At 44.9% G+C, this 18852-nt stretch overlaps 1 protein-coding gene and 1 pseudogene across 3 annotated transcripts; one reads left to right on the top strand and one right to left on the bottom strand.

The window, feature by feature from the left end:
• Rap1b-ps2 (RAP1B, member of RAS oncogene family, pseudogene 2) lies at positions 3436–4599 on the bottom strand (annotated as a pseudogene).
• Pilrb2l8 (paired immunoglobin like type 2 receptor beta 2 like 8) lies at positions 5324–17124 on the top strand. Of its 3 annotated transcripts, none has more exons than XM_063271751.1 (5): positions 5324–5601; positions 5905–6282; positions 8416–8605; positions 10341–10371; positions 11001–17124. In XM_063271751.1, the coding sequence occupies exons 1-4, from the start codon at positions 5517–5519 to the stop codon at positions 10351–10353; spliced, it is 666 nt and encodes a 221-aa protein (XP_063127821.1). In that variant the 5' UTR covers positions 5324–5516; the 3' UTR covers positions 10354–10371; positions 11001–17124. The 3 variants fall into 3 exon arrangements, with proteins under 3 accessions (XP_063127821.1, XP_038945930.1, XP_063127822.1); XM_039090002.2 differs by having other exon boundaries at positions 5358–5601; positions 5896–6282; XM_063271752.1 differs by having other exon boundaries at positions 5450–5601; positions 5867–6282.

The following is an 18852-nucleotide window of genomic DNA, read 5'->3' as shown; positions in this document are numbered from 1 at the left end:
AAGGAAACTGGTCCATGAAAGCAGAGCGACTATCAAGACAATTGTTGATGCAAATTGCTGTCCTTAACAGCACTAGGTTCGACCCCATCAAAGTTGAAGATTTTACCTTATGGATCACCAATGCTTTCTCCTTTTTTAAGGAGTGGGCTGGCATGTTTGCCTGGGGAGCTATTGTCCTCCTGGGATGCGGAGTATGTCTCTGGCTTATTGGCCGTTTAAAAAGAGAACATGCCAGACACAAAGCGGTTGTTTACCAGGCTATGATCACCATTGAAAATGGTGCTTCTCCCAACATATGGCTGGCCTCTTTGAAAGATTAAGAGTTCACCCTAGATCATTTTAGTCACTGTCATATTTAGTCATAGTGTCCAGAGATGGGCAACTTTCCTTGAGCCCGGACCAACCTAAGACATGGGGCCTGATGGCAATAGGGTTACCCTATGACGGGTATGTCCGAGTCATCATCAGGAATGACCTAAGACAGGAGCAATGACATACTCGCACGGCACCATGATCTAGACCAGTCATTTTTTTTATAAAACAAAAAAGGGGGAGATGTAGGGCGCAGTCCCAGCGAACTAAGATGGCGCCGACATCTGGTGCCCTCCTGTGGTAAACAACAGTACTGCGCATGCACAGGTTTGCCCCTGGCGCCAATCCGGCCAGGGTGGTACCATGCTAATGGGGTGATTCATGCTCCACCAATCCCTGGAGGACAAGTAGCACAGCCATAGCCTGTTGTGTATAAAAGGCGAGCGCCTTTGCTGCTCGAGGTCCCCGGTACCAGCAATGAGGTGGTCCTGCAATAAAGGCTGTTGAGAAGAATCCGACCGTGTTGTGTCTTCCTTGCTGGCCGAGGTGGGCGCAACATTTATGGTCCAAGTTGGGAGCAGATGTTGACTTCTGCCCCGGCTAAACTTGTTTACAATGTATGTTCTCTGGCCTGAGAGAAACAGTAGGAAAAAGTACTAGAGGAACTTGGGCATGAGAACAGGAAGTGACTGCAGTAGGCTGGAGCAGCTTCCTGTGACAAAAGTTTCAGGAGAGAATACTCTTCCCTTAGGGTGATACAGCTCAATAAAACAAGCAGCCTCAGAGGGACTTTGGTGAAACAAATTATCCTCTTTATTCCTTATGGATACAATCTTATAAACATATTGGGGTGGAGTGGGATCTAAAGACAGATGATTCCTATTGGTCTGTTTTAAGATGTAAGGGATGCCTCATTTGCATGGGGATGTGCTTTGTGTGTTGCTCCTTTGAGACAGATTGTCATAGTCCTCTCAATGGGGTTTCATGGTTGTGTGTTTCAGTACAGCTATTATAGGATTAATGTGGTTTCATGTCTGCTCCGTGACAGGAATTAGGCTGTTCTGGGAAGCAGGATGGGGGAATTTGACCATGCTTACCACAGGCTACCACCTGGTTGCCTGTGGTAAACATTGGTACAGCTCTGTAGGTGTGGGGCAGCATGGTCTGAAGCAGGACACATCTGGGGCTGGCTCAGGAGTCCCCGGGCCTCCAAGGAGGTCAGAGTCTTTGGGTTCTCAGGGTCTTGTGCATCCAAGCACTGCTGTAATCCAATGGAAGAGTAGACAACACAATGGGGGTCCACAGAATGGATCTAGCCCAGGGCTGAGGGTGAAAAGGGAGAGCTGTGGCTGGCTGGTCCAGCAGGGAGAGTCCTTGACTAGACTTGGTGGTCTTGGTTTGTCTTCCTGGTAGAGATGCCTGTGAGTGCAGAGAGGCCTTCTATGGGAGATTAGATGATGGTTCTGTAGGCAAAGGGGTTTCTCTGAAGCCCCCCATGGTGTATCCTAATGAAAAGAGACGGTCCATGGTTTTAAGACATTTATTGTCATGGCAGAAAGTGGATGAGTAAAATTCTTCTCTACTTCTCAACGTGGGCTTGTGATTAAATACTTTTTGCAGGGAGAAGTGTCTAGTAAGGAAAGGTTCATTTGGTAAGCTGCTAGGCCTTTACTTTCCTCTTTATAATGGATATCTGTCTGGAGCCTATGCAACCTGTTGTCATGCCCTATACCTGTGGAAGGGTTTGGAGAATTGCTCTTATGTGATTGATAACCACAAATATATGGAGGACTGTGGATAGTGACCATCCTGGTGTCCTGAGAGTCAGGCGACTTGCCTCTTGCCATCAGGTTGTCTCTGGTGTTACCTTGTTCTGCTATTTCTGACAGTGGCTAGATCGTCCTATAGGCCTGTGTGTCAGGAGTGCTGCAGACCTGTTTTCCTGCTTTCTTTCAGCCAGATGTGGAACAGAGTGTTCTGCTTTTGGGCGTGTAGTCTTTCCTATCTACTGGTCTTCAGCTGTTCCTGTGGGCCTGTGTCCTGAGTCTACCAGGCAGGTTGCTTGGAGCAGAAAAGTTGGTCTTACCTGTGGTCCCGAGGCTCAAGTTGCTCGTGGGGGGCTTCTGTTGAGCTCTTGGTGAGGGCGGCAACCAGGAGGGCCTGTGCCACCTTTTCCTGGGGCCCCGGTGCATCATGGTCCCAGATGGTGTTAGGTGTTTTTCTCTGGAGTCAGAAATGTGGGCAGAGTGTAGCTCTTCTGGCTTCCCAGGTATTTCTGCCCCTCTGAAGGTTTAGCTCTCCCTTCCACAGGATTTGGGTGCAGAGAATTGTTGACTGGTTCCCTTCACGTCTGGGCAATGTCTGGACTGCCATGACTATTTTTGTTTTTGTTTTTGTTTTTTTTTTTTTGGCATGGCAATCCAAATTTATTGAACTACGGATGCTACGTTATCTAAAATTGCCTCACTTTAATTAAGGCTTTGAGTTTACATTTGGCCACCTCAAAGTTGTAACATGAGGTTGGTCAATTTAAATACTGTGGCTCCCTGTTGGATGGACACACAATCTTTACACCCAAACGTTAATGCATACAAAGCAACAAGGCGTTGTTAAATAGAACAGCAAGTTACTGCAGATTAGCCTTGTGACCAATTACATATGATTAAAATTACTTCCCACATTCACATCCACGGTACTCGTCCACCATTTAACGTCTCTACCAAAACATGGAAACAATCACTAACAGGCAAAGATACTAATCCTGTGTGTTTGGTATTGTAGACACATGTATGCACGAGCAAGCAAGGGAGGCACAGTGAGAATCTACAGCTGCAGAAGCCTGAAAATGATTTACAAAGTTGTTAAATCATTAAAAAATTGTTTGAAAATACACACTTCTTGTTGTAGATGCCCACTGTACAGACAACTATAAACATTGTTCCCTATGTAAACAAAGAAGGAAACATATAATAAGGAGATTTGAAAAGTCTGGACATTTCCTTCCCAACAGATATTAAAGGCAACGTCTTTAATCTAAGACATTTAATGAAAGGAGTATCATATTTTAAAGACAAGATCACTGTCTCCACAGGTTTTTGAAAAAATAAAAAAACCCTATATAGCTGTGTTAATCAAAGCGCTTATCTTGTATAATACAATGATAATGACCTTGAATTTAATAAAATTACACTAATCTACGAGTATCAAAGAAGCAAAGTTATCTGGAGTAGTCTATATAGGAGCTCTTTGGACTTTCTTTTATTATGCTAAAATAGTGGTGCTTTTAGGATTTACATTATTGTACTCTCCAATACAAAGTATGGGTGTGCTAAAGTATACAGTACACCATTTTCATACATGTACAACATTGGTGGATGAAGAATGTCTCTTAGCAGTAATACTGGATGTAGCCTCTGGTTTTACCAGCTGCATACTCTAGAACTATCATATAAGTAAAAACCTCTCGTGATACTGGAAAGTGATTAGAATGTGCAAACTGATGGAGTAGCTTTCATCTGCCTCTTACAGGGTACCACCGCGGGAAAGTCCATTTAAGATGTTGGTAGGTTTAACAAAGTTGGAATGCTGGCACTGTTGAATTGGGCAACAGTTCTTCAGACCTGGCTCAGAGCTACAATGTATTCAGTACATTAAAGCAGCTGACATGATGACTTTCTGCGGGCCTTTCCAGGCACCAGGGTTTTTCTGTTAATTTGCCACACTAGGTCATAAAAGGTCTCATTAACATTTATTTTGGACTTTGCAGAGGATTCTAAGAATGCAGTTGTTCCACTGTCTTGCTAGGTTCTGACCTTGTTCCTTTCCTACAACGCTTTCACCTTCCAAGTCGCATTTATTACCAAGCAGAATCTCTGGAACATTGTCAGTGTCTTTAACCCAAAGAATCTTCTCTCTTAGATCCTGTAAGTCATTAAATGTCCACTGTGCTGTGATGGAGTAAACCAACACAAAGCCTTGTCCGTTCTTCATGTACAGATCTCTCATGGCTGTAAACTGCTCCGTTCCTGCAGTATCCAGGATTTCAAGCATACACTGCTGTGCATCTCCTTCAACTTGCTTTCTATAAGAATCTTCTATCATAGGATCATATTTTTCAACAAAAATTCCTTGAACTGTACAGTCAGAGCCAACTTCACAACACCTCCTGAGCCAAGAACGACTAGCTTATATTCACGCACACATGTTACACTTAGTACCTCTCGCGCTGTCACCAGGTCGCCGCCGTCACCATCGCCCCACATTCCCTTTGGGTCTCAGATCCAGGCGCTACTGGTCTCTGCCGCTGCTGCCACCATCGCCGCAGCTCAGGCTGCTTTCCACGCCTGACTTTGCCATGACTATTCTTAAGGGATGGATGTGTATAGGAGTTTATGTGTCTAGATGAGCAAATTATATCTTATTTAGGTGGGCATTTATATCTTATCAATTGGATCAGAGGTTATTATGTTGTGTGTTCTTTCATGTGGTGATTTAATTGAGTTCAAGAGATTGTGTGGTGACTGGACACACTGGGCTACCATGGAATCGGGATGTGTATGTCTGGCACTGTGTCAACCTGTCTTGGGAACTAGATGGGTGGAGAGATTGTTGCTAGATGCAGAGAGTAGCCATTGTCTGTGTGATATGGGATGGAACATAGTGTGTGAGAAGTTTTGTTGACTGAAATGAAAATATCCAACAGATACCATGTGGCCCTATGGCGCTGGCACTAATGTGGTATAAAAGAAACCTTTTAAAAAATTTTTTTACTGCCACAGTGGGGGACATAATATAAAAGAGATTGAGGAGGGGGAGTGAAGGAATAGAGGAAATATAGAGGAAAGGGGCAGAGAGATTACAAACTACTTAGGAAATGCAATAGTGTAGATAAGGTAGACAATCAAGGTGGAAGAGAGGAGAGCCAGCTATGCCAAGGGCTAGGATATGTCTCCCAACAAAAAGTGTGGGCTGGGTCCAAGAACACTGCCATGTTGTCAGTAACCACAAGGGTGGATCTTTTGCAACATCGGAAAAGAAGAAACCAGATCAATAAAGGAAGTTGCTGGCCACACAGAGGTGGAGATGGTCCTGTCAAACTCAGTCGTCCATTTGAGAATGTCTGAGCATGTGGTTTTATTTACCCTGATTCTCTCTGGACTGCTGAGTGCCCCAGTGTCCCTAGACAGGGCAACCTTGACTGCCTGATGGCCCTGCTGGTCTCACTTCCTGGAAGGAATCTGGCTATGCCTCAACTCCTTATTTTGCTGTCGGCATCATGTCTTCACACTGGTGAGTGGTGGGGACCTCATTAGCAGGGACTGAACCAGAGATAGGGACAGAATGGCTGGGAAAAGTGGGTGTCTTGTGTAGAGTGTCTGGTAGGGGAGCCAGCCAGGCCTCTCTTTCCTAAGAGCTCAGCCTTCAGAGTGAGGACAACCCAACCCTTCCCTCTTTTTCTTGTCCCCCAGCCATAGCGACAGTCCTGCCCTGTGTCCCACCCCTCCCTTCAGATGAAGGCTCAGGATGCTCAGGGTTGACTTTTAAATCCCTGCAGTGGCTTCAGACTCTCCCTGTCCTTCCCAGGGAACTCAGCAGGATACACAAGGGTAAATGACTTTGGTGTCAACCAACCAGCTGTCCTCTCTGGAGTCCAGGGCGGCTCCATTGAGATCCCCTTCTCCTTCTACTTCCCCTGGGAGTTGGCCAAGGATCCTCAAATGAGCATAGCCTGGAGATGGAAGGACTTCCATGGGGAATTCATCTACAACTCCACCTTGGCTTTCCTTCATGAACATTTTAAGGGCCGGGTTATTGTGAATTGGACACAGGGTCAGACATCTGGTGTCCTCAGAATCCTGAACTTAAAGGAGAATGACCAGGCCAGATATATCAGCAGAGTTTCTCTGCAAACAACTGAAGGCATGAAGTCGTGGCAGTCTGTAGCTGGAACCCAACTCATCATCATTCATGGTGAGTCACCATGACTCAGGCTTTGACACCTGTGGCTTCCTTGTTCCCTAGATATCACATCAGGGTCCAAAACTCTGAGTTTCCTTTCATATTCCTTTCCGTCAGCTCTGCCCAAACATCTGCCACCAGCATCTTTCCTTGCAGTTGGGAGAAGTCTTTGCTGCCTCCTATGTCTGTCATCCTCTGCTCAAACAGAATCAGACAGGACTCTAGGCTTCAGTAACCCATAGTTCACACCCTTATTGTCCCAAAACTAACTACAGTCCTGTCCACTTTCACCTGTGACCTCAAGGTGAATATAATTCTCCAGGATGGAGCTGACTCTCTTGTTTCTGTGGCAGGGCTCTAGTTGGTACCTCTGTGCAGCATCCTCACATAGCTCCAATGTCAGCACAGAACATAGAGTAGGGGCCATTGGATGTTCTGGTGTTCTCAGGTCTAACTGTAACTGCCACATGTCACCATAGTCCCTCATTTCACCTCATAGTTCCCCAGGACACACCTATCTTCTCTCCCCAGTCCCTTCAGTCATTAGAAAATGATTAAGAAAGTGTTTCCGTTTCCATGATGTGGCTGCTCTGTCTTCTGATCCCTCCAGCCCCTCTGATGCTGAAGGAACTGGAGTCCCCTGGATTGGGAGCCCTGAGCCCATTGTAGTGACTTGTGTTCCTGCATAGGGACCAAGAGAATCTGGGTTCTGTGTGTTGCTGCATTGTTTCCTTCAACCTTTCTTTGTTGCTCCCCATAACCACACATTTTTGTAAATGTGAGTACTTCTTTATTTCCTGTTTTCTTTTTATCTTGTTTATTTATTTTATATCAGTTTCTCAGCTTGTAGCCCTGGCTTTTCCAATACTCACAATATAGATCAATCTGGTCTCGAACTCACAGCAATCTGCCTTGCCTCTGCCTACTGACTGTGGGCAGTACAACATCCTGAGGTGCCTCTTGACTGTCCTAAGCCAAAATATGGGTTGATGTGCACAGAGCAGGTATCTGTGCAGGCCACAGCTACCATGGTGACCTGTGGTAGGGTTTGATAACTGCTGCCTGGACTTAGAGAGAAAGGAGCCATTTTATGTATGTGTCTAGTTCAGTCATTCTCTAATTTCCTAAAGGTGCAAATCTTTTATAAAGTTCTTCATGTTCTGGGGACCCACATGCCTAAAAGTATATCATTGCTACTTCATAATTTTAATTATCCTATTTTTATGAATCACAACAAATACCTGAAATATGTGATACCTGATATGTAATCCATGTTGGGATAATTATGCACAGGTCAAGTACCCCTGGTTAAGAATTCGGAAATAGGTAAATATTGGGAAAAATTTTCTCAGTTATGTGTGTAAAGCAAAGGAATGTATTCTGCCCTGGACAGAGCTGCACACGAAAAGCTAAAATTGTGTTTTTTCTGTTTCACATTTTGGCATATTCAGTGTGTATGGCAAGTGCATGTGTGTGTGTGTGTGTGTGAGTGTGTGTTTGTACATATATTTATGTATGTAGTGGCTACAGGAAAGCCTAAGTTCCCATCGACCTTCTTTTGGGGGACAGGCTCTCTCACTGGCTTTAAGTTTTTCATGGAATCTAGGTTGGCAGGCCAGTGAGCCCCAGGCACAAGTCTGTCTCCACCTCCTCAGCTCTCGGATTACATCACTTGGCTCTGTTTGACACAGAACTAGACACATAGACCAGGTTACCTGTCCACTCACAGGGCTCTGCCTGCCTCTGTCTCTTGGGCTAGGAGCAAGGGTCATGCACCCTTCACCAGGTTCTTGATATTGATATTGGAGACCAAACTCAGGTTCTTGTGTCCAAGCAGCAAACTCATTATGAACTAACCATATCTGTATGTTACATATATTGAGTGGAAAAAAAACATCGCCGAATTTTTCTAACGTAGTTATGTGTGACCCAATGAAAATTAGTGAACACACAGCCAGGACACTTGGGGACTGTGCATCTGAGCTTACTCTTCTGGAGTCTCAGCCTTAAGCATGTGTTCCGTTCCTTGTGTGAACTTCTAACAGCTGTTCTGCATCCCACATCCAACTGAGGAGACAAGGTGTGATACTCACCCATTCCTCACTTCATCCACAGAGGATTTTCTCACTTTTCTTCTCTCCATAGCTCCCAGTACTACCGTGGTGAGCCCCTCCATCATCCCCTCTGCCGTCCCCACAGCTGGTCTGGAGGACACAAGGGGCCAGAGGAATCCTTCACTGCTGAAATTGGGAGCCATGGTTGGGATGGTCATGTCCAAAGTTGTGGTCATCATCCCCCTCTATGGATGGGTGATCTTCCTGTGGTGGAAGCAAAGGTAAGTGGTCCAGGAGAGGCCTCAACCGAGCTTCCCCACGGGGAATGTTCTTAGCTGTGGGAGATGGAGAAGGGCAGGGAACATTAAAGAGAGCAGGAGGAGGGAAATTTGCCTGAACTCCTCAAGAACTGCATGGAACCTGCTGTCCTTGCTGACCACCTGGAAATCAGAGGAGCAAATGCAGATGAACAAAGCACCTGCTCCTAAGGAATTCAAGTAGCCATGTAGGAACCTCAGGGGCTGACTGTTCATCTGGAAGAACTGTGTCTGCTGTAGAAGAAATGAGGGTAGACCAGCTTTTGCAGACAACACGTTACAGGAAGTGATATGTATAAGTAGAGACACCACTTTGACTTGGGCATGTGTAAGTAAAATGGAAATAAATGGACACAGAAAGAGAAAGAAATGTGTATGGAGAACTTAACACTACAACAAGCAAGAGTTGGACACTAGAAATCTCACTCTCCTCAGAGAAATCATGAAACACCCATTGGAGTGTCTCAGTTGAAGTGATTTTTCCACAAACAGTCACATGAGCATCATCCCAGGAGCCATAGAAAGAGTTATCAGATGCTAGGACAGCCTGATACACTAGGATCCCTGAGGCTGTGCTGGCCACCTTATGTACTGTGTGAGACCAATGACTTTGCTGCCTCACAATCCAGAGAGGACAGCTCCTAAAGGAAAATACCCAAGGTTGTCTTCCAGCAGCACATGAGTGTTCACATTTGCAAATATTCACATGTGGTTATGCCCTGTTCATAGTAAATTTTACGAAAAGTTTAGGGAAGTACTCTAAATTCAAGCAAATTTTCAGAACAGAAAATTTTATATGTTATGTCCCTGGAGAACACACACATACACCACACACAAACAGACACACACACACACACTTGAAAATACAATGTTCTTTTGCAAAATCCCATTACATTTTTGCATAAACAAATTATTTGTCTTCAAATATTCATGGGTACTCTAAGAAATAAAAATGGGGACAAAGAGGGGTACAAAATAATTTCAGCCCTTGGGAAATCCAGAGAAGGGAATCAGGGCTTCACGTCTATCTACAGTTACATAGCAAGCTGTAGGCCACTGGGCTCCAAATGTCTTGTACACCCAACACAAGACCTACATGTGAACTGAGGTCAGAGTTGATTTAGATCCATTGGGACTACAGGATATGGATATAGATGCATAGATGGTGGAGTGTAATGGAAGTTTACAAATGAACATTTAAATGTGCATCCCACTGTTTCAGACAGGCTCTGCCCTGTGTTCCTGTAAGTAGAAGAACTGAGAGGTGGAAGAGCAGCAGCCTGAACGGCCGCAGAAGTCTGACCGGGATTAAATCCCTGAGTCTGAAACTGCAGGATTCAGCAGTCTACACTGAGAGGGACAGCTAGAAAGCAAGGTTTCAGGGAGGCAAGAGGGAGACACAGTGAGTGCAGAGCAGAGAAGGCATAGATGTGTCAAGAAAGCAGAGCAGGGAAAAGGACAGAAAGGGAGACAGGAAATGGGTGAGTTCACTAGTAGTCATCTGACATGCTGTGTTGTAAAGAAATTAGGCAAACTCCTGGTGTCAGGTCCTGTTGATTCTCAGACCTGTGCCTACCTGGATGTAGCAGACATGTGTGATGCCCTCATCCCCTCCTGTTGTCTGCACACAGAGAACAGGTGAGAGGCAGGAATGAGAACCAGCGTGGCTGACCCACTGACATAGTTTCTTCTCCTACAGGCCAGCAGAATAAAGACTAAATCCTAGTAAGGTGAGTGCCTGTCATCTCAAGGGACAGAAGATGAGCTGATGGGGAGTTCATTATGAGAGGCATGGAAGGGAGCCAGAGCGATGATTCAGTCAGAAACGCATGGCACAGGGGTAGGGGGACCTGAGTTTGATGGATCAGGAACTCGAACCCAGTGATGTGGCAGGAATTTGCAATCCCAGCCCTGGTCAAGCAAGAGACAGGCAGAGACAGATTGGGTGAACACCTAGTCTAGAACAACGGGTGAGTTTCTGGCCTGTGAAAGAGTGTGTCTTTAAAAACAAGGGGGGATTGCTCAAGGTGATAAATCATGGACATAACATTTTCCAAATTGATTTTATCTGAAATATTTTAAATTACACACGAAGGAAGAAAAGTAGTATATGCCAGTGAGATAGCTCAGTGGGAAATGGAGTCTGCTGCCTAGCCCAGTAACCTGGGAATGATTTCTGGGGACCCAAATGGTACACAGAGAACACTGTCATCTGTGTCTCATGGTTAGCCACCAGATCATGGTGACAAATAATCTTTTATTCCTTAAATAACACGCTCCCCAGTGGTAGGATCTCTCACCAGGGAGGCGAGTTTACATCAAAATAATTGTTGGTGATTACACACCCTGCATCCCACAGCCTTCCATGTCTTCTCGCTGGGAGTCAGAGCTAATGGCTGCTGGATTCTCCTGTGAAAATCATTCTTGGATAACCCCCACTTCTGCCATAGGGGCTCGGATACCCTCCCCTTGGAACCAAGGTCCTCCTGTGTGTCTCTGGGCCTGAGAGCCTGACTGTGCTGTTCTCTATCTGCTCATGGAGTTATTGACACTGTTAATAAATATCTTACTCCCAGCAATCCATCTCAGTGTGTCTGCTGAGCCCCCATCCTTTTCCCTTCCTGACACTTCTTAGAGAGTGTAGACTGTGTCTAGGGTGTAGGTCACAGGGATAGATGTAAGGGCCACGGTCTTCATTGAAACCCATAGCCTGAGAATCAGATTTCTCCTCTTCCTACTCTCTGGATGCTGACATCTCATCCAGAGCCCACCCCTCCCCACATGCTTCACATCAAGTGTCAGAGCATGGCTTGTTTGGGTCCCATGTTGAGCTTTCTTTACTCACAAGCCCAACTGTATGCCCTCACTTTCTCATTTCCTTCCATGTTGACATTCTGCACTCTCGATTCTCTCCTAAAATGGGAAATTTTTCCTAAGTCCAGTCTGTCCTAATATTTGATAGTCAGCAGGTCACCTTATAATAAAAATTTGTGGGTACACAGGAAACCATCCACAGTGATCCAGAAGGAATGAAACCATGCTTCTTATGACAGAAGAATTTCACAGCCACGCTCTAAAGAGATTTACCAACCATAGTGAGCCATAAATGAAGTGGTATGGAAATAGCTCCAGTTCTCCAATCACAAGCCTCCAATGAATATCATCCATGGGCTGTTTCTTGGTCATTTGGAAGCTGTTTGGTCATGATGAGGTCACCAAAACTCATGTGGCCAAAGTGAAGTGTCCTGGAACAGCTGTGAGATGTCTACTGTGGTTGTGACTGCATCCTAGCCCCTGAGACTGAACTCTGCAACTCTAAGGGGCATGGTGATATTGGGCATTCCTGAAGGCTGCCAAGATGCTGGTCTGTCCAGTCATCTCAAGGAGTCTCATGCACCTGTAAGAAAGGGCCCTAATCCACTTGTTCAAATGGTCATGTGACGTCTCAGGTCCTTTTCTATTGCATAAGAGGGAAAATCCAGAGATAAGCCCAGAGCAAAGACTTACAGAGTCAACATTCTCATCTCTACATATGTGCTTAACTCAGGTTGTATACATTTAGGCAGACTGTGTCTCTGATCTGCCAAAAGGGAACATTATGTTCCAACTAGAGAGTAGATATTGGCTTCTGCCCTGGTGATGCGTATTTGGAATTTATGTACTCTAGACCAAACTGATCAGTAAGAAAAAGGACTAAAAGAAATTGGGGATCATACCATTCCTGTCATCCCAACAATTGACAATATTACCAATTGTAACATTGATTCTCAACCTGTGTGTCACCACCGCTTTGAAGCTCGGAGAACATTTTCACAGGAGTCACATTTCAGATATCCTGAATATCAGATGTTTATATTATGATCATAACTGTAGCAAAATTGCAGTTCTGAAATACCAATGAAACAATTCTATGATTGGAGTCACCCCAACATGAGGAAATGTCAGAGCATTAGGAAGCTTGTGAACTACAGAATTAGAGGCTATTCTTGGTACTTCTTGAGTTTAGGCTAGCCTGGGTTACATGAGACGCTGTCTTTAAATCAACAGCAAAGCTTAACAAAACTGAAACCAGTAAAGTGTGTCATGAGAAAAGACCCTCACTTAGCTCCCTTTTCCCTGGAGATGGAGAACTTGAATATGATACTTAGCTTCTCTCCAGATTTATATAAAATATAATGTGACTAACAGTACTTCAGTTTTTGTATGTTCTTTTTGTTTTCTTCTGTTTTGGAGGAGGGGGTTTCTCTATTACATACATCTGACTATCCTGGAACTTGCTTCGTACACAAAAAATCTGGCCTTAAAGTCAGAAAAATCTCCTGCTGCTGCATCGTACTAAATTTCCCGACATATTAGGGTATTAACACTTTCCTGTTTTTTGTTCATTTATTTCTTTTGATTTTGGTTTGTTTTAAGCTAAATATAATAACCCCGAGGAGGGGGCTGTGAGTTTCTCTGTTTCTGTGACCACAAACTTGATGACATACCTATAAATGTCTCTATCCTTGGCTATCAGCAGATGTTGGGGCAGACTGAACTGTTTCCACAGTCCCACTCACTGGACCTTTAGACCACAGTATAGAGTCTCTTCCTGGGGACTCCCCTGGGCAGGGGTGCAGGCAGGAGCTCATCTGAGGCTGAGGACCAGGTCTACACCACCAGCTGCCATCCTTCCCCCACCCTCTCTAGCTTCTCCACTCTGTCCCGGCACCAGCCTGGGGGATTACTTTGTGATCACACTCTGGATCTTTGTGTTGTCACTAGGGAAGAGAGATCAATTAGTGTGTGTGTAAGGAAGTGGTGACAAGAATGGAGAAGACAGGGACAGTTTTCATCTATGAGGGTATCTGCTGGGCTCACAGAACCTGCAGTATGTGTTATCTGAGGGAAGCCTCTGGATCATCTACAGAGAAACAGGAAGGGTTGAGCCTGTTTTCTCCCCCTGCTGTCATGGGATAAGTTAATTAGTTATAAAGTCAGAGAGTCTGAATGCTGTGAACAAAGTCAGGAAGTAGAGTGTCAAGAATCACAGAGCCTCATCTTATGGAGGCCTTGTTTAGTCAGGATGATGATGGGCAATATGTTGTAACAGACCATATTTTAAAGGATCCTTGCATGATACGTGTTTGAGATCTGGTGCATGTGTGTGCAAGTAAGTTTGGGCCCAGGTATTGAAGTCCAGAGGACAACCTCAGGTATGGTAATTAGCAACACCCTCCAAGTTCACCATCAACCTTCTGTTTCTGTTTTTGATTGTTTGGTGTTTTGTTTGATACATAGACTTTTGTATGTTTGGCTGGGATTTATTGGTCATGTTGTTGGATTTGTTTTTGTTTTAGTTTTGTTTATTCTTTGACACAAGTCTTCACTCTGCTCCATTTGCTGTCTAAAATCTGGATACATAGACAATACAGCTTCAAACTCTATGAGATCCATGTGCTTCTGTCTTCCTCCTCCCAAATCTAGACTTGTAGGCCCATGACCAATGTGGGTTATAATATTTTAAATAATACTTACTCATTCATTCTGGGGTGTGTAGGGTAGGTAGGGACACATGTGCTACTCCCTCAGCATCACTCATATTCCTGTCCTGCAACATGACACTTCCCATGGTACTGTGATATGCAAAAGCCCTGTGTGCACACCAAAACCACAGACTTCTTGTCCCAAGAATAGTTCATGATTTGAGATTAAGGAGCCAGCAGGTGGCAGCAGTGCAGCTGAGCACAGGGCGTAATTGGCATTCTTAGAACCCACCAGAGGCTGCTGTATTAAAAACGTGGTGTCCAGCAGCTGACTTATGGCAGTCTTGTCAGGTCCAGGCCCTCCTTGGGTGGGTTAGTAACCAGATGACCTTCTACCCAGAGACCTCTGATAGGCAGGGTAAGGTAGATTAAATCTGGAGGTGAGTGCTCATGGCCACTAGGACATTCTTACCTCACTGAGCCAAAGATGTCATCTGGTAGAGTGTGTTTTTGCCTGTCATGGACAGAAAATGATGTTCTTTGTCCGCTGAGAGACAAAGGATACGCATTATGCACACCTGTATTCACCACTGAGGAGAGGCACAGATAGGAGGGTCTGTAGGAGTTTCAGATCGTCCTTGAATACATAACAAATTTAAGGACAAGCCTGGTCAAACCATAGCCTAAATACCTGTCAGATGATCACCTGTCATCCCAAAAGGTTGGGGCCCCTTTGGGGAAGTTTATTATGAGAGGCAGGCAAGGGAGCAAGAGAGATGATTCAGCTAGAGAGGTGTACATGGGTAGCAGGGCCTGAGGTTGATCTGGAGCAGCCACACTATAAATCAGGGATATGACAGGAATTTGTCATCCCAGCCCTGCATGAGCAAGAGACAGGGAGAGGCATGGGGCTGACCATGTAGCTAGTCTAGCCTAATTGGTTAGGTGCATACCCATGAGAGCCATGGTATAAAAAACTGTGTGGGGGCTGGGGATTTAGCTCAGTGGTAGAGCGCTTACCTAGGAAGCACAAGGCCCTGGGTTCGGTCCCCAGCTCCGAAAAAAAAAAAAAAAGAACCAAAAAAAAAAAAAAAAAAACCAAAAACTGTGTGGATTTCTCAAGACGATCATCATGGTCATAACATTTTATAAGTTTATGGTAAATGAAGTATTTTTAAATGCTACATTAATGAACAGCAAATCAGGGTATGGCAGTGAGATATGGAGCTCAGTAGAAATGCTGCCTAACACAGTGACCTGGGTGTGATTCCTGGGGACTCAAATGGTACATGGAGAAAACTGACTGTGGACAATTGTCCTCTGCCTGGCAGGATCACCCACAGGCTCCTGATGAGACATCATCTGTTAGTCCTCAGGTAACAGACTTCCTGGTGCCATGACCTCTCACCATGGAGGTGCGTTACTTCAAAGTAGTGATTGAGGGGACCCACCCTGCATATCACCACCCTCCCTACTTCTTGCATGGGAATGAGAGCACTTGGATGCAGGATCATGTGTGATACATCCTAGGAATCCATGTCAGCTCTGATGTCCTCTCCTTTGGTCCCATGTCATCCTGTCTTTCTCTGGTCATGAGAGCCTAACTGGTGTTCTCTGTGTGTTTATGAATTTGTAATACTTTTTAATGAATGTGGGATAATACATAAAACAATTCAAGGAGCCAGTTCAGAGCAATACTAAGATCAAGCCAGAAAATCACATTCTGAGAGGAGCAGAACTTAGGAGTGTTCCTTCCTTCTCCAGTCTGCATATTCAGGTCCAAGAAGCGTGTACCACCCCCATCTCTGCCATTATTGAAGAAGTAATAACAAGATGGCCGAATTACAGGTCTAATTTCATTTTTTTGCCATAGAGACATATCCATAACCTGTAATATCTTTTCATGCAAATGAAGCTCTCTCAGACCCTCAGCACAAGCCAATCATGTACATTCATCCTGTAACCAATAATCATTTTGGAAATTTCATATAGCCTCTGTTACTTCCAATAAATCACAGCTCTATCACTGAAAACCTCTCAGAGAAACCTGTTTCTCCACAGGACACAATTCAGAAGAGATCTTGTGAGTGAACACCCCTGGAAAAACTTTGTTCCTATCCTTCCAGCAGAGAGCTCATCTTTCCTGTAGACCTTAAGGTCAGAAGAAGAACCAGTCCAGCAAATGAAAGTCTCACTCCAAGAAATCCTTCTCAGTATTTGTCTTGACCCTTTTCTCCCATGTGTGACCTCTAAGAGAGTGGCAGACTCTGTCTAGGATACAAGTCAGTGGGACAGGGGCAAGGACCAGGGTCCATATTGAGAATAACAGCCTGAGAATCAGGGTTCCCCTCTCCCTTATTCCCTGCACACTGCCATCTCATCTAGAAACTTGACCCCCCTCCCTCCATGCTTTACATTCAGTGACAGACAACATGTCATGTTTAATGCCCATGTTGGGCTTTTCCTGAAAGGTCCAAGTATACACACTAATTTTCTCATTTCCTGCCATGTTGATATTCTGGACTCTGGGTTCTCTTCTAGGATAGTTCCTTTTTGCCATGTTCAGTCTGTCTTAACTTTTGATAGTCAGCAGACCTGCTCCTAACAGAACACAGAAACTTTCCATTCCGACCCATGCTTGATAGAGTTCCTTCAAGCACAGTGTGTCATAGCTGCAGTGTGGTACCAATGTGTAGAGGGCCGCAATAACATTCGCCACCGCTAGATGGCGCTGGCTTCCACTGTGCCCCATGTGGAAGGTCAGGATAGCCTCCGCCATTACAAGATGGCGCCAGCCTTCGCCGCGCCAGCCGACTCCCTTTCAGGAAGTTAACTGTGCGCATGTGCAAGAGTGCCTTCATGCCAGGTCTTTGCCCACTCTGGGGCGTGCCTGATGAGATCATGGGTAAACAACCAATCAGGTGTGGATGTGCCACGCTAGGGTGTATATAAGCACACCATGTTAGCGCGCCAAGGCTTCCTCTTTAAGATCATAATAAAGTTTGGTCACAGTAAGGATTTCTATGTACCCGCGTGTTTCTTGCCGGCGAGAAGTCACGCGTGGGACATTTGGTGCCAAGAACCCGGGACACAAAAAAGCTACATCATCACCGGTGCCAAGAGGAGGCTCCCTTTCATGGAAGAAGTCCAGAAGCTGTGAGTGGGGGTAAGACTCTGAGAGACCATGTTTATCCTTGATCTGTTCCAGCTCAGTCCTCTGCCGGATGCGGCAGGAACCTTTATGGTTGCTCTGGCCGCCCTCGGGTTGTTTCTATTGACCTTTGAGTTTCTAGTTACCGCCAAACGGCGTCAGAGGTCGCGTGGGAACTGCCCAGCTGTAACAGCAAAGCAGAGAGTGTAGGGGGAAGGGTGAGGCGGCGGAGTGTCAGAAACAGAGGGTAGTGAAAGGTTGCAACGAGAAAAGGATCCTGATTGATCTCAAGCACCAGGCCCTTCCAATGCAGAAGTGAAAGGTTGGGGAAAGAACGCCCCGGGTGAGGAGAAGGGAGGAGATAAAAGGAACACAGCATTTTGGGAGAAAATTTTGTCTTTGTGCCTGTAAGAAGTGTGCTTAAGCTCCGGCGCCGGCTCTCGGGACGCCGCGGCGTCCGTGCACTGACGCGACAGCTTTACAGAGTCATACTGATCAGATTTGATAGAAGCAGACCGCCTGAAAATTTATTCAGGAGAATCAAACAAAAGGACATCTCAGTGCCCGTGCACAGCTTGATGGAGTTAATGTAATTGGGTTGTGAGTAAAAATATTCAGGGCTGTGTTTCACTTCCATACCATTGGCGAATGTCAGTCGAGCTGCTCAGATAATATATCTCTGTATCTTACAGGAATTGGGTTTCAACACGTTGGTGGACTAGTCCAGGAATTGAGACAATCCATCGCCCATATCGACTCCACTCGAGTGGATAGTCACCATGAACACCATCTGTTTTTTTCCCTCTTTGTCTATTGTTTGTCTCTGGTGCACCAGGATGTCCCCATGTCTGTCAATGTATGTCTGTGGTTTTTGTTTCTCGTTGTTTAAATGTTTTATGTTTCATGTTCAAAAGAAAAAATGGTAAAAACTTTATCTGACGGTCATTCACACCTTGACTTGGTTTTAACTCGTTTTAAAAAGGAACAAATGAATAAAAAACAGTTTCAATCAGGCCTTTGGAGCCCTGTGCCTGGAGCCAGGTGTCTAGATTAGCTGGAGAAACTGCCCAGAGGCTAAGCGTCTACACAAGCTGATCTTAAAGGTGCCAACAGCTTCTCAGCTTCTTCGATACAAGAGTTGATAGCTGTTTCTCTTAGAGAGATCCCTGACTTATTATTTGACTCAACAGGTGACAAGGTGCTTCTCTTATAATCATAGCTAAAAAGGTAAAAATGGTATTTGGTCTAAATATTAAAGATATGTGTAGCCACTTCAATTTTGTTTCTCATTGGTTTTAAATGTATAAATATGCTCTACTTGCCTTGGTTATGAACTATTGGCTTTCAAGTTATTGGATACGGTTAAAAGGTATAATATTGGTAACAGAAAGTTGACATAAAGCTGGTAATCTGGATGGAGTCATTCTAGATAACATGTGACATGGGCCAACCTAGGGAAACAGGTCTAAATTGAGGTAATGTTTTTATGGAATTCTTATTCTAGGAACCAGGCTTCTAAAAGAATTTAGGACAATGTCTCTTTGTTGAGGTACTAGAGACTACGCCATCGTGCGTTCATATATAGGAATTGGCAG

Source organism: Rattus norvegicus, chromosome 12 (assembly GCF_036323735.1).
Source record: "Rattus norvegicus strain BN/NHsdMcwi chromosome 12, GRCr8, whole genome shotgun sequence".
Lineage (NCBI taxonomy): Eukaryota > Metazoa > Chordata > Mammalia > Rodentia > Muridae > Rattus > Rattus norvegicus.
This window is presented reverse-complemented; position numbering and strand designations above follow the sequence as displayed.